This window comes from Pseudopipra pipra, chromosome 22 (assembly GCF_036250125.1).
Source record: "Pseudopipra pipra isolate bDixPip1 chromosome 22, bDixPip1.hap1, whole genome shotgun sequence".
Lineage (NCBI taxonomy): Eukaryota > Metazoa > Chordata > Aves > Passeriformes > Pipridae > Pseudopipra > Pseudopipra pipra.
The window spans coordinates 5,009,676-5,025,571 of NC_087570.1; the positions used below are offsets into that span (position 1 = coordinate 5,009,676).

The 15,896-nt window shown below is 44.4% G+C and overlaps 1 protein-coding gene across 2 annotated transcripts; it reads left to right on the plus strand.

Annotated features, from left to right (window-relative positions):
* The first annotated feature begins 263 nt into the window (after positions 1–263).
* On the plus strand, positions 264–15,666 carry TNFRSF8 (TNF receptor superfamily member 8). 2 transcript variants are annotated; one of them, XM_064678619.1, is made up of 11 exons: positions 264–395; positions 5,435–5,525; positions 7,071–7,196; positions 7,853–8,008; positions 8,102–8,195; positions 8,629–8,912; positions 9,127–9,237; positions 9,751–9,798; positions 10,891–10,916; positions 12,000–12,207; positions 13,388–15,666. In XM_064678619.1, the coding sequence occupies exons 1-11, from the start codon at positions 324–326 to the stop codon at positions 13,630–13,632; spliced, it is 1,461 nt and encodes a 486-aa protein (XP_064534689.1). In that variant the 5' UTR covers positions 264–323; the 3' UTR covers positions 13,633–15,666. The 2 variants fall into 2 exon arrangements, with proteins under 2 accessions (XP_064534689.1, XP_064534690.1); XM_064678620.1 differs by lacking the exons at positions 264–395; positions 5,435–5,525 and having other exon boundaries at positions 7,815–8,008.
* The last annotated feature ends 230 nt before the right edge of the window (positions 15,667–15,896 follow it).

Consider the following 15,896-nt stretch of genomic DNA (forward strand, 5'->3'; position numbering starts at 1 on the left):
GTGCAACCTGGGTGCTCACACCCGGCCCACAGACACCCGACAGCGCCGGGACCCGGCGCTGAGGCGGTTTGGTTTGGTTCTTTTTTTAGGTTTCTTCTGGGGGCAGCCCCCCCTCTCCCTCCTTCCTAAATTGTTTTCTCACCTCGCTTGAGTCTCAAAGCCTGTCCCTTGCTTGTCTTGAACAGCTGGAATGGCCCTGGGCTGAATGAACAGACACGGAGCAAGTCTGGGCTGGAGCCTGGAAGGATCTCGGCTTCCAGAAGGAGCAACCTGGCTGTGCCACCTGCAATGCTGGGAGCCAGGGATATCTAACACCACCTCAGATGGCTGCCTGCAGCCTGGCACTGGCACTGCAGCTCCTGCTGCTTCTCCAGGACATCCAGACATCCCTGCAGGTAAGGCAGGGAGGCACCAGGATCCTGCAGCCCCTCAGGACGAAGGAGCCTGGGGAGGGCTGGAGGCAGCCGGGGCTGCAGGGCTGGGGGTTGGAGAGTGGGTGTCCACAGACACAGGGTTTGTGCAACGTGGGGGGATAAAGGCATAAAGCAGAGCTGCCAGGAGATAAAGGCATAAAGCAGAGCAGCCAGAAGAGTTTGCCCTCTCTGGGAACTCTGCAGGCAGGAGCAGGGGCTACGAGCTGGGATCTGCATCCCCGTGTTGGCATTGCTGGAGTTCCTGCAGCTCCAGGCACATCGCAGCTGGGGAGGGAGGGAGGGAAGGTTTGCTTGGGGTAGGGGGGCTTTTATTTCTGCCTGTGTGCTCTGTGAAAGGCACATTCCTTGCAGAGCTTCGTTCAGAGGCTGCTGCTCACTCTGCTGAAGGCGAGTCAGGAAAGGCAAATTGAAAGGTGTAGAGGCAAAACCATAACAGACCTTCCTCTTTACACCCCCCCCCCCGGCTCTGACTTCCTCATGAATCCACTATTCTTTCTGAATCAAAATCACTTAAAATAGACACGGCCCTGCAGCTGCACTCAGTGATGCTGTAGGTGCACACCAGCTCCCTGCTCAGATCGTATCAGCTCCTGTGGCTTTGCTGCCACTCACCCCCCTCCTCCCGTGGGTCCCCTGGCAACGAGCCCTCAGCACCTGGCATAAATCCAGGTAATTTCCCTGGCCAACACCGAGGCATGCACGTTAAAAAAAACAAAGGTCAGTCACAGAGACTCTCTGCACAGGTACAGTTAAGAAGGTGAGTAATTGCCCTCTGTGCTGGATCCTGAAATGGGCCGTTTTCCCTTGCTGGGGAAATATGAGCATATATTAACCTAACAGACCCGTCTGTCTGAATAATAAAACATCACTTGGGCTGCCAGGAGGTGTTTTACAAGACATTGACTCCAATTAGGTCTTTGAAAATAACCAAGTCCTGCATCCTCTTCATAGGCATTTGAAAAAGGTCCTCTTGGCTCTTTTGGTAAGAGTAGGAGTTTGCTCTTGCATCTGTAGTTGTAAATTCCCCTCCCACGTGGCAAGTTTGCTCTACTTTCCCCTCCTTATCTGTCCTGCCACTGTCTCCTTCCTGAAGTACAGAGGGATTGGAGTCTGTAGTCCTTGCTCACCTGGGGACTACTTGGGAGGGCATTCAGATAAACTTGTCTGGCCTCCTGAATGCAAACTGCTTTAGGAGAAAGGCAAAAGAAAAAAAAAAAAAGGATGATATTTTTGCTAGTTGATGTCACTTCTGGTGGTTTTTTCACAAAATGAAAGGAGCTGTGAGAAAATCTGGGGTTTTTTGATAGTCATTGTCAACATGCAGACTCACTGCAAAATCATCAGCTGAGACAAGCAACTGGCTTTTACTGTCCTTCTGCATTGCCTCAGTCACAGAAATACCTGCTTTTACTGATACTGGAGCACAGGTGATACTATTTAATGTGAGCTAGTAACAGCTTACTGGTCATATTTTTAAACCATGTTCCACCTCACTTGAGTCCACAGTTTGGGTTTTGTTTCTTTTTCTATTCAGCAAACTCTCATTTGTTGATAATGTCTTTATTATCAAACAGATGGAGCTTGACAACTTGAAGCCTTAGATTACCAGCTTCTTCAGTACTGTCAGAATTTGGCTAGAAGCTTGACAGGCAGTTAACTGTTTTGCTGCAGTATTAGTCAGTTCTAGAATAGCCACTGCTGGTAGAAATCTTTTTTTTACTGTAATGTGCTTTCTTCCTGACTTACAGCTCATTTGTAGCAAATTTCGTGCTCTGCCTCACCATCACTTTTTCTCTATGAGCTCAAAAGGCCATAAATAAATGAGTCAAACCTTGTCCTGACTGAATTGCAGAGTAGCCCACTGAATTCAGCACCATCTTTACAACTGCCATTATTTAATTTGGAATAGCAAACATGTTTGTAGAAGCAAGGAAAGTGAGAAGAGCTACAAAAAGCCTACTTTCTAAAACAAAGTCTCACAAGAAAGCACTGAAGAACCCAAATGCTTTGTATCTAATATGTCTGCTCTATTTAATTGGGCCTTGATCTGCAACACATTTAGCAAAGAAAAAAAATAGTTGGCCTGTTAGGTCACTGAAAGCAGTAAACCAGGGGATCCCTGGGGATGCTGACACAGAGCAGTCCAAGTAGGATAGCAATTGTGGTCTTTCCTTTCACCACATGTATTCCAGCTCCTGCTAAGTCCCAAACCTTTATTTGAAGAGCATGCAGGAAAAATTAATGAAATTCAGTCTCTGTCTCCCTCCAGTTGAACAGCACACTGAATCCAGTTGAAGAATTCCTTGTACTAGAGCCAAACCAGATGTAAATTACTGATCTGACAGCGACTCATGACTTGTTCAAATCTGTTCAAAAGGTGTGGACAGATTAATTTTGTGGTGAGAAGCTCTCTGCTGCACTGGGGATTGTTTGCTGCTGCAGCTCCCCTTCCTCTCAGCTCACACATTTATCTGTTCCCCTGCAGCTGGCACAAAGCAGCATCACCTCTGCATTGTGTCCTCCTGTCCAACCCAGATCAAACCCACTCTGACACGGGACACAGACGCAGAAATAACGGCTCTGAGGTTTCCCATCACAGCTGACAGAGACCTGTCACACCCAGGGCAGGAGTCAAACAGCTTTAGGGTTTAGAGGGGAAAAGCTGACAAGAATGGGGACATGGTGACTGAGGCTGAGCATTGATATGGGTGTGATTTATCACTGAAAGGGTCCGTGCTAATTTTTATACTCATGAAACACCCCTACTGAACAGGGGGCAACCTTAAAGCCATTTTGCAGGTGACTTGGATTAGAAGTGGTGGTGCCTTCAGGAGGTGGTTTGTCAGCCATAGAAATCCTGCCATGATTTGTTAAAGTGAATTCTTTTCACAGCTCAGTGAACAGTAGAAGGCTGTGCTGGATGCTTGAGAGCAGCATTTGCTGGGGAGGTGTGGATGATGTGTATAATGTAGCTGTAGGGTAGAGCTGCCCTCCTGTGGAGAGGGGGAAAGAAGGTTCAGTACTCTCTTTCTTATGTATATTTTCATAAATTGTGAGGTATCCATATCTAGTTCATGCAGTAATTTATCACTGCACTGGCATCAGGTCAAATTCATAATCATAACGTGCACTGCTGTATCCAGGAGCAGAATCTAACCCTGAACTCCTGATTTCCATATTTTAGAACAAGGTAACTTTTTAAAAAGCTGCCCTTCCCTCATACTTTTACACAGGCACTCTTCCTTCATTTAAACCCAGAAACACACAGATATACTGTAAGCTTGTGTGCTGCATAAATAATTCAAGAATTTGGTTTAAAATTCAGCTGCATTTGCAGCCAGAGTTGGTTGCCCAGGAAGAGAAAATCATGTGTTTGTGGTGACTTCCCACAGGTCTTACAGAGAATCCAATCCAGGCTGATTAGCTACAGCCAGGATGCTGTAGCCTCTTAAATTTTCTTTCTAAAACCAGTGAATTCACTTCACATCACTGTGGTGGCTCAGGAATGACCCCTGGTGTGGTGGCTGGTGGTTTGGTGTCGCTCACTCCGGGCTCAGGGGCTGCCTGGCCGGGCTGGAGCCGCACACAGAAGTGAGGAGATCCCACTTCCCTTTCCTGCAGTCTGGGGCTTCCTCTGCAAAACAGGAAAACACGGGGGGCACGTGTGGAAGTGAGATCTGAGTCAGGCTGAGCAGGCAGAGCCTTCTGCTCTTCCTCTGCAGTCAGACAGGAAAAATACTTGTAGGGAGGTTCTGGCCCAGGGGTGATGCAGAGATGTGTCACATTCTCAGTTCTGTTACTGGTGGAGATCAATGAAATTTAATGGTTTCAATGTGTTTCTATTTCTTGCCCTTCTGTTCATTTCCTCCTTGACTGAAAGTTCTGTTTTCTGATGGAAGTTAAATAATTTCTGTGTGTTAAACAGACTAGGCTGTGAAGTGAGTTAGGTAGTGAGATTCTGCACAGTGTACAAAGGCAGCAGGTTTTATTTCAAAGCCCAGTGGGGAATTCATCAGCAGAAAGTGAGATGGAGAGTTTCTGAAATATTTAACTGCTCTACCAGTATCGTGTTGGAAAATCTCAGGGGAATCTGCTGATTGATTCTTCACAGAAAAATCGCTGTTTATGCCTTCTAGCAAAAAGTGAAAATGAAATTCAGATAATAACAGTTTTAGGGGATTATTAAGGGAGATACCAAATTCAAAAATCGTATTTTCTCATCAGAACACTTGTGCCACCGTAATTTCCCAGAGCATGTGGTGGCCCAGCCATACAAAAACAAAGTCTTGTTATAATGTTTCTTGTTCCAATTCGTAGCCGAGTCTCGTTTTCTAAGCCAATATTAGAACTATTGTGTGGTGGGGTTTTTTTAACTAAACCAGTATTGGTTATGTAGTAACGAAAGGTTATTTCTGAAAACCTTCACTCACAACAGAAGTGGGATGAGTTATTTGAATAAGAGCTTCATTGTGAGAACATTTGCAGCATTCTTTCCAAGGCAAAGCCCTCTTGTGTTCTCAGTGTAGGATTTGCCCCTAAATGATAAATAAAACAGTTAATTGGTTTATAATAAACACGTCCTTAGGTTGATAAATTCAAGCATTATGACTGCATGAATAACAGAAAAACCTGTTTGCTGCCAAGAGTTACCTCTGTGCATTGCAGCCCATCTGCCTGGGTTCAGGTGATGCTGAATATGGCACCACCTTTTACTCCACTGCACACAGAGCTGGAAATCCTTATCTCAAATGAACATGGAACCATTTCAGGACAATGATTTTTATCCTTTTTGTTTTGTTTTTTTTTTGCTAACTGCTGCAAGATTTATAAAGGAGATGCAGACATTGATTTAGTTGCTTTGGGGATACTTGAAATTTCAAAAAGCTGAGGGCTTTTCCTTACCATCTGCAGCTGCCATCCCTTGGGACAGGTATTGGGATCTGCCCTAGTACAGAATTAGTTGTTTTCTGATTGTGTCTTTTGCCTGTCTCACTTTCTAGACATCATTAACCCCATCTCATTCCTGTGACACACGTGGGAATTGGTTCTATGATGAAACTTCACAAAGCTGCTGTTACCAGTGTCCCTCAGGTGAGTATGTTTATAAAATAATCAAATTTGCATGGAGTCTTTCTTGGAGAGACAGTAGGAACTCTGTGTATCTGCAGAATTGCATTTTGTCCCTGAAAAAAAGAGCAATTTCCTGAATCACTGTCTAATTGAATCTAGATGTGAATCTGTTCTCCACTGCCCTGCTCCTGTGCATGCAAACAATGAGCAAATTGCAAACTAGAGAACTTGGCAGACTTTTAATGTGCTTTTTATCACTTCACTGGACACCGAAGCAGCCAGAAATAGGCAGAATTCATTTCAGCTCCCCTCAGGGTGTGAAATAGCACAGTGAAATTAGACTCAGTGAGTTTCTGCTCACAGACAAAAAGTACAAAATGAAGGCATGGAAAATCTGATATTATTCTCACAGTCACAACAGTTTAGAAAGTGTCTCACGTGAGGGAGGAAGGGAACAGCCCTTGTCTGGGGACACTGAGAGCTTTGCTAGAAGCTGGTTGTGACTCAAAGGCACATGAGGTCAGAGCAGGAAACACCTTGGTGAGACAAGAGCTCTGGAAATGTCTGAAACTGCCTCTATTGGCCAAAAAACCCCTCGGTGGGTGGGGCATTTTGTGGTGCTTCACCACCATCAGTATCTTCTCTCAGAAATCTGTTCTTTTTCTTTTGTTTGTCTTAAAGGAAATTTCTGACATTTATTTGAGCTCTGATAATACAGAGGGGTTTAGTGTTTGATTGCCAGTGTTTTTGTGCAGTTCCATCAGGATTCCCACTGGGACATCCTGTACTGCTGGCCACACCTTCCTTCAGAAGTTGTACAGGTAAACAAGAGCAAGGGATGGAGAAAATAAGAAAAGAGGGAGCTTGTGACTCAGAGACAGTCCCAAGGAAAGCTCTTTTCTCCTCCAAAACCATTCTTTGCCGAAGCTCCTGTCATGACAGATGTCATAGTGAGGTTTGTGAGAAGCAGAGATCTGATTCACATCAATTAGCCACCAGTATCCATCATTTCACCTCTGCTGATTCTTGTCACTCATTTCTTGGCTACGTCCTCATGTCAGTCCTGGACATCTCCTCACATCCTCTCCACAATAAAAGTTATAAGAATCCTTTTTCATTTTAATCTTCCACTACTCCTCCACACAATAACCTGTTCATATCTGCTACAAACTCAGCTGCTCACTGCAAAGGAAGAGCAGCTTTTCTAAAAGTCCTTTTAACTGAAGGAAAGAGGAAACCACGCAAACCAATCACTTGGGAACTCAGGAATGGCAGGACAACTGCCCTCACTGCAGACTTGGTGGCCTTTTCTGTCAGCAAATGAGTTGCCACGTGCCCATTCTGCAGCAGCCCATTCCAGCTGGGATAATGTCCTGCCCCAGGACAGCTGTGAGCTTTTCATGCTCAAATGGGAAGGGCAAAAACGTGCTAGAGAAACCAAATGACTGTGGTAGGGTGTCTAACAGGTAAAGGAGCACACAAGACACTTCAGGGTGGTTGTCTCCCATTATTCTGAACAGGTGTCCTGCATATTTTGATTTGTTGATTTTTTTTTTTTTCCTCCAGGCTCTGTTAAAAAGAAAGCTTGTCCTGAGAACCCAGGTGCAGACTGCATGAGGTGTGGGCCTGGGCAATTTGTGAACACACAAGTCTCGAAGCTACGATGTGATGCCTGTGTCCTATGCAAAAGAGGTTTGCTTTCCCCAACACATACCTCACAATTATATTCCCTCTATGTATTTTATTTGCACTTTGTTCGTATTTTATTCATTTAGAATTTCCAGCAGCAGAGTTATCCATCCTTGGTTACTGATTTAGAGAGCAGAATGATACCTTGGTACATTATCAGTGTGGCTTCCTGTGTGACCTGGGGACTACCTAAAAACTCTTCTCCAGTGCTATCCAATCTGGATTCTACTTTCTGTCTTATATCACAAACCATTGTCTAAAGGCTTCTCCAATTATTCATGACTTAAGTTGCCATCGTGTGGCTTTAAACTGACAGAGAATAGGCTTAGATTAGATAATGGAAAGGAATTATTCCCTGTGAGGGTGGGGAGGCCCTGGCACAGTTGCCCAGAGAAGCTGTGGCTGCCCCATCCCTGGAAGTGTCCAAGGCCAGGTTGGACAGGGCTTGGAGCAGCCTGGTGGAGTGGAAGGTGCATGGGATGGGAGGGGGCTGGAACGAGATGAGCTTTAAGGTCCCTTCAACCCAAACCATTCCTGGATCATGAGGAGTGCCAGCACCTTGTTCTGCCTCCTGAGCCTCCTGTCACTCAGCTTTGGCCCCCTTTTACATTTCCCTTGCAGGGTGATCCTTTGTCACTGCCTCTGTTTCTTGCCCCCAGAACTCGACCTTGTGGAGAAGGAGCCCTGCTCCTTCAACTCCAGCAGTGTCTGCGAGTGCAGGCCGGGCCTGTTCTGCCAAACATCTGCCCCATACACCTGTGCCCGGTGCCAGCCCCACACCACCTGCCAGCCTGGCTTCGGGGTCCGAGTCAGAGGTAGGAATTCCACTTCACCTTTCCCACTCTTGGCCGTGGGCCTTGACCTGGTGCCTTTGGGTTGGTCAGTCCCCAGTCATTGTTTTTATTCAGGCACCTCAACACAGGATGTCACTTGTGAAGAGTGCCCTGCTGGGACCTTCTCTGACCAAAGCTCCAGCACTGACAGCTGCAAGCCCCACACGGAGTAAGTCCCTGGTTCTTTAACGTGACTGATTAACTGAAATTAATAAAGGATGAAATGGGACACGCCAATTCTGGTGCAAAGAATACAAACTTATCTTAGAGGCACTGGAATAGCTTTGGGGCCAGGAACAGAGGTTAGAAAACCTCTCTCTGTAGCTGTTGCACAGCCCCTGGAGTGAAGGGAAGGAAGGAAGGAATCCCTCTTGCCTTGTTTTTAGTTTACAGTGGAATTCTACTGTGTGAGTGTCAGGTTTGCATCCAGGTCAAGAATTAATGCCACGGGGGTGAGAAGGAGGTTAATGGCTTTGACACTGAAAGCAATAATTGAAGGTAGTACAAAAATTACCAAAGGAATGTTTGTCACATAGAAAATGCTCCTCTCTTGTACCATGGCAGTCTCTGTAGCACTGACACCCGTTCTCTTTCATTCCCAGCTGTGCCAAGTTAAACAAAGTGGCACTAAGCCAAGGAAATGCCACACATGATCAGGTTTGCCTGGACCAGTCGCCCACCTATCTCACCCAAAGCCCTTTGTCCACGAGATTCAGCAATGAAACAAATCACTCTGACCCAAGGAGCCTTGAGGAGAGCCTGGTGACCATTGCTGGTGGTGACCTTCTAAGTGCCACGACAACTGAAAACCCCAGTTCAGCTCCTGAGGAGAAAGATCCGACTGACACTTTTCCCACCTCAGCCAAGGGGGAGATGACAATGGGAGGTAACAAAGACAAAGCAGTTACTCTGTTTTATTAAAACTCATGTTTTATTGGGAGATATCTTTGGTAAACACACTTTTTATGTGGGAGCTTCCTGCAAATCCCTTATGACTTGTGAAACGATGTCCATGGGTCTGTGTCCACATACATGGATCTACTCAGAGCTCCTCCTCTGCCTTTCCTTAAACTTTCCTGCGCTCCCTTTCTGTGCTGCAGGTGTAGTGCTTTGGGCAGTGGTTCTCTGTGTGATAGTGCTCCTCGGGGCCATGCTGTTTTTTTGGAAATGGAAGGTTTGCAAGAAGCGGATCCTCGTCCTCAAAGGAAAGCGTGAGTTTTTTTAAAGCTCCAATACCTGGGACGCTGTTTGAGCTCCCAGTATAAGCCAAAGGGGAACTCAAATATCCCAGAATTTTATGGAGGTCCCTGGGGAAGAGGATGTTCACTACAGCCTGGTGAAGGCAGGCCAGATAAGGGTTTTAGGCAAGAGGAATGCGAAATATTGAAGCAGCTGTGAGTTTATGGAGGGCAGGGAAAGGGTAACCAGCAGTTTCTTCTCTCAGCACAGATTAAATGATACCTGAAGTGTTGTGTGAGTATTTGTTGGTTCTGGGAATGGGGATGGGCTTTGAGCATGAGAGGAAGAGTGATTTTTACTGACACTGACTCTCTGTAGCTTCACCTGTCAACTGTGTGGGGTGTGCCTGTGGAACCACATTCCCTCTTTATAGAAAGCAGGATGTGCACCTTGTAGGTTGGTTGTAGATCTGTGGGTGTGGCAGAGCTGTTAGAGCCTGCAGGCTCCACGGGGAGTTTGACTAAATGGAAGGTTTCTTTTCTCAGCCCATCTGCATTCTGTCATCGCACACAAATACGGCCTCAAATCGCCAGGTGAGTGACTGATGGACCAGCACTCTGAAGAATAAGTGGAGAGTTTTAATATGGAGCTTTATTTTATAGAATTTTAACTTAAAAAGTGGGAGTTTTTCATGTCACACCTGTCTCTGCTGCCATGCACAAGGCCAGCGCTGTCCAGATGTCACCAGGTGCCACCAGATGGCACTTTGTTCTTACAAAATATGAAGGGTTGGGTGATGTGTCAGTGCAGGAAAGCAGTCAATTAATTTCTGGACAATAAAAAAAAAACAAACAAAAACCTGTGTGTTAGCCATAGCAGCCTGTACAGATCCCCCAAAGCACACACAGTTTGTCCAATGAGCTGATCCTTCTCATCACCCCAATCTATCCCATTGATAGATCTAGTCTGTTGTGTTAGATTCTCCCAATCACCACAAATCAGAGCATTTAATACTCATTTATTCAGGAACATGATTTAAAGCAGCTTAATTTTCCCAAAATGGATTTTTTTCCCCTCCCTCACTTGCATTACACAAAAAAACTGTTACTGTGCAGCATTTCCGAGCTGATGCACTGAAAACAAAGATAGTTGCACATCAGAGTGGAATTAGATAGTAGGTCTGAGCTCATCATGCTTCACAGTGCTGCAGGATGTTGTATACTCCCTCCTCCTCACCTCTCTTCTTTCCCCAGCATTCCCTGGAATCATCTAATGAAATTACACATAAAATCCCATCCCCTTAATATTCATCTGACCACACGATGAACTGATCTACTTTGTTAATCCCGTAGAAAGTTATTAACTTTTTTTTTTTAATAAACCTGTCTTGTGCTTATCTCAAGTTTCATCAGTTCATCATTTCATCAGATGAATTCTAGTAGTATGGGGAGAGTGATGCAAAGGGCTTTGGGCAGAGCAGGATCTCACAGTCTTGGCAGCAACACTTTGCTGTTCACCTCAGCTGTGTCATTTGAGGGTGCCCTCAGTGTCAGGAAAACTGTGGTGCAGGAGGGTTGGGCATTGGATTGGTTTTGGGCAGGGCCAGGTGGCCTTTCAGAGCAAACATTAACATTCTTGTGACTGTGTGAATTTTCTTCTGGTAATTTTTCCTCTCTCCATTGCAGGTTCTGACCTAGGGGACAAATGTGCAGTAAGTGTGAACAACATTCCAAACCAGATCCTTTCCAGGCCAATGCAAATAGTGTTATTTTTAAATGTCCTGTCACAGAGTGCCAGGCTTTTCGCTTGGACTTTCCTCTACAGTGTGTGATCATCAGGCTGCAGCAACGAGCTGTACCAGGACTTGCTGCTTTCGTGTCTTGGGCTGGGTTTAATGTGGTGTTAAATATCGTGATGCTGCCAATCTTGCTTGTGAGGGGAGTATTTGGTTTGGTCTCATGCCATTAATGGTGCATTCCACGGGACAGGATCCAAAATCACAGGATGAACATGCCCTTTCTTCATTCTGGGAGAAATTTGTCTGTCAGTCCCTACTTTGTCTGTCAGATATTAATTTTTCCAATGACTCTGGTGGCAATCATCTATTATAATTTCAGAGTGTCATTGCTAATTCTTGAATTGTGAGGAGTTTCCACTCTTGCTTCCTGAGTCAGACATGAGCAAGAATTTTAAACTGCACATATCAAAACCTTACAATGTTTTTTGTGGGGTTTGAGTTTGTTTTTTTTTTCTTTCCCAACCTTGTGGAAACACAAACAGAGCTAGGAACCTTTGACCTCTCTCAGATTCTGGCTCCTCTTTTAAAGAACTGTTTATAATTAATTCCTCACCTAATAGGTAGTCTGAGCTTGTTAGTTCTACCTGAGGTTCTGCTGAGGCAATTCCATTTTGAAGTTAAACCAGTTCAACCTCTGGCTCGTTCTGCTCTTCCATGGGAGTGTGGTAGATCTTTGCAAAACCTAAGAGGTAGCTAAACCATATATTTTCTTCAGTGAAGATGATGGACATTCTTGCAAATGTCATCAAAAATCTGTAAATTTAGCTTAGAAATGCTGGTTTTTAAATTTAGGCTTAAGTGATGCAGGAACCTGCTTCAAAGAAATTTAAGTTCCTATACCTGTCACACACTTTAGAATTCTTCCCTCCCTGTGACAGTGGTGCTGTGAGGTACATCCTGTTGTCCTGCCTGCCCTGGAAGGGTTCTGCAGAATCCTTGCCATCTTCACAGTGTTTTTACATCCACCCCACTTTTGCTCTCTGTTTGTATTGGCAGAAGCTCCCCCTGACCATTGAGAGGGGGCCAGAAGAGAAGGAGTTAATTGGCAGAACCCTCCCTTTGGAAACCAACAATAACTTGGTCTCCAGCACAGAAAAAGCACAGAGTCCCCATCGGGGTGTGTCTGAGGTGACACCCAGCAGTGGGAATGGCCCAGACTGTCCTGTGGATTCTCGAGTCAGGGACCACACCAACAACAGAATTGGTGAGTCTTGCTTTTTTTTCCCTTCTCTCTTGTTTTTCCAGTTTTTCAGCCATGTCACATAATGTCATTCCAAGATTACCAATAAGATGCAAAGTGTTCAAATCTGCTAATAAAGACTGGAGCTGAATCTCCAGAATCTTTGACACACAAATATCTATTCATCTGAATATAACACTTTTTTTATTTTCATGTTTGCCTTAGTCACTTATGAATCTGACAGAAAATTCCCTTCTTCCTCCTATTCATTCCAGAAGATGTAAATTTACACAAGAAATTTGAAAACCAAAAATATATCAGCTGGGAAGTGATGTTCTGAGTGGGAGTGGTAGTTCACATCACTAAACTACCATTTGCTTCTCTGGGGTTCACATTAATAGCTGGAAATGTGTCTCCCATGTATTCCCATGAAGTCTTTGACCATGGCACAGGGTGGGAGATAAAGCCAGGCAAGGGAGCTCACTGAGGGGGAGAATTGTTACCTGAGACATTCTGGCAATGTTTCCAAACCCAATTTTGAGGTTATTTGAAAGTGTTATTTTTCATATTACAAGAGCTGACCTTTCCTCACAAAATGAGCTTTCTGTTTTTACTGTGAGTGATGGATTGGGATGAATGTGATGATTTGACTTACCATATCCAAATACCTCCAAGCAATTGTGACCTGCAGTGTCTGACCTGCAGCATCCTTCTGAATTAAGTGCAGTGGTCCAAGCCATTGCAAAGGCCTTATTTACCTTTTTGTGAAGGAGTATGTATAACAAGGTGGACACAAAGTTCAAATCTATCCCAGAAAATTTTGCAGTTTATTCTCAGCTGGAAAGAATCTCATTTCTTTGCTGGTCTTAAGACCCCAGAATTTCTGTACAGTGCTGATCCCTGCCCAAAAGCTGCTTTCAATGCAGGTGGTGTTGTTTCTTGAAACAGCAGGGAAATAAACCTTGGATTCTTTATATCTAGGTGCCAATTAATTGCTTCTTCTAGCAGACTTTTGTGAGTATCTTCTGGCTTTTCTGCTCTGTCCTTCTGTAGTCCTAGCTCAGTGGCTTCATCCCATGGAAGCTCAATCTACTTGATCTGGAATGCCCAGAGTCCTAATAAAAGATGTTGTGTGATAAGGAGCCATCTCTGGGGCCAGCAGTGATTGTTCACTACCCTCAGCACTACTTTTTTCCTCCCTCAGAAAAGCTCTACATCATGAAGGCCGACACTGTTATCGTGGGGTCCGTTGCAGAAGTGCCCGGTGGCAAAAACTGCGCTGCCAGAGGATGTGAAAGCAACGTTGATACCCAGGAAATCAGGGAAGAGGAACTGGGAATGCACTACCCAGAGCAGGAAACAGAGTCCTTCCCAGGGAATGATGTAACGGTTCCCGTGGAAGAGGAGGGAAAGGAATTCCACCACCCCACCACTGCCACAGAAAAGTGACAACCCATGGAGATGATGAGCTGCAGGAACATCCAGTGTTACACTAAGTCTGACTCTGTGACAAGTGCCTTGGGTTATTGGGAGACTCCTGGAAAACACTGAAACACACTCAAACAAGGAGAGCTAGAACCTCCTTCATCTACCAAACGACAGGTGTATCCAAACCGTTGGCCCGCATAGCTGACGTCAAATATTCCTCTTTCCCTCTCTCTCCCAATATTATGCTGGAAACAAATTTGAATCAAAGCTGCACAATTCAGAGGACATCTGGATGTCAGCTGAACTTGCTTTCTCTGCATGAAGGAATGGATTGAAACCTATGTCTGGCTACTTCTATTAGCTATGAAAATTCTGGCCAGGGTTCCGAGTCAAGCTTGAGATTCAGCCATGAACGTCGTTGAATAGGTTGTTTTACTTCCAGTACTTCCAAATTTGTCACATATTTTGCAACATCTGGCATTTTCTTAAGGCCTCAACTCTTGACTGAAAGTGATGACAACTTCAGTTTTCCTTAGCACAAACAACTCTCAGGATTGTGGACTTCATGTTTTTTTGAGGAAATAGGATCAAAAGGTGCCACACAGGCTCAGAAAACGGAAGGCAAATAAAACTAATTGAAGTCCACTGTACTTCAGGCCATTCTTTCTTGGTTTTGAAGCCTGATTCATCTTTTTGACTACTTCAAATCATCACTAAGTGTATGAAATGGCCTCTTCCCATGGAAACTCGCTGAGTATTTGGTTATTGGATGAACTACGGGTTTAACCCGGTGTGGAGCCTGTAAAAAGGGAAATGAAGAAAAACTGTTTTTCTACAGAAAGAAAAGACTGAAAAAGAGGCACAGCAATTATTTCCTATAAAATTGTTAATATCTACTTGGTTTAGAATTGTTCAGCATCATCAGGGTGACACTGATTTGCATATGCTTTAAAAACAAAGCTGTTTTGTGGTCGACTGGCTCGTGTTATGCTATTTTTCAGTCTTTCATGCTGCTTGTTCAGTAACTGTAAATGTAATAGTGCTGACTATACTTTTGCAGAGGACAATGGAAAATGAGCAAGATGATAAAGTGTGTCTTAATAGTCAAAAAAAAGGAACCACAAAAACCATTGCTTGCTTTGCAGTTTTGCCCTGGATGAAGCACTGTAAAAACAGCTGTGCAGCTGCAGTGACTTCTCTTAGAACACACAAAAGGAACATAAGGGCATAAAAACACCTTCTTGGGCCAGTCTAGGAGTATGAGCCCAACATTTTATCTCTGGTAGTTACAGTCAGGGATGTCAGTTAGGAAGAGCACATCAGCCTGGCTAATATCTGCTGGCTAATATTCCTCACAGTTCTGCAGCAGCAGCTGGAATTGGATCAGGATGTCCAAGAGTTTGTCTGGGCCTTTACTATTCACTCATATTGCCACTAGTTTTTCTTCCCTCTTTTGAATTTCCTGGTACAATCTTTCCTCCATAAGCACCCGTGGCAACAAGTTACAGATACCATGCCCTGTGTAAAGAAGGACTTTTAACACTTTTAAACTGGCCTTTTTATTTCAGTGAGTGCCACTAGTTCTTGTCTTACAGAAGTCAGTGGCTTGTTTTTGTTGGTTTGAGGGTTATTTGTTTGTTTGTTTGTTTTGCAACAGAGTTGCTTTTGTGATTCTTGATTTTGTGATTGTATCCTCCTCAGCCTCCAAGCCAATTCCCATCTCCTCCTATTTTTCATGTAACTTAGATGCTCCACTGCCTTGCTCACTTCAGTTGACCTCTTCCACATCTACTTTAACTTCACTACATACTTCATTTTAGAAAACACCAATTTGTGAGCCGACAAACTGAAGAACCACTTTCACCTGGCTGTGGTTGTTCAGGGCTGTTCTGCAATTACAGCTAATTGTACCTCTCAGCTCTATATATAAATTAATGTTTTTTACTGGAACAGCTTTCTAGGTGAACCGTATGCATTGCAACCTGCTTGATGTGTTATAGCTGGTTTGTTTAATAATGCTGGTAATCTCTGAATTAAAAGTTACATGGATTTTAAGCCATGGCCATGCTTTTCTTGTTTGGTATGTAAATGTTTCATTGTTGATAATTTCAGTACCTGTATCAGCCACAGAAGAAATATTTTTGCAAGAAAGCCACTTGAAGCTCATGAAGCTCTTAGTGGAGTTTTTCTCAAGAGCAGGGCTGAATTTACAGTAAGTCTGTCTGCGCCATCCCAGCAGTGTGTGACACACGAGTGGAGCAGTGGTGGGTACTAATGAATGCTGG

Coding starts and splice junctions, on each gene's coding strand:
- TNFRSF8 (XM_064678619.1), top strand. CDS start 324: ATGGCTGCCTGCAGCCTGGCACTGGCACTGCAGCTCCTGCTGCTTCTC. Junction 396..5,434: donor ACATCCAGACATCCCTGCAG/GTAAGGCAGGGA, acceptor CTCACTTTCTAG/ACATCATTAACCCCATCTCA. Junction 9,799..10,890: donor ATACGGCCTCAAATCGCCAG/GTGAGTGACTGA, acceptor TCTCCATTGCAG/GTTCTGACCTAGGGGACAAA.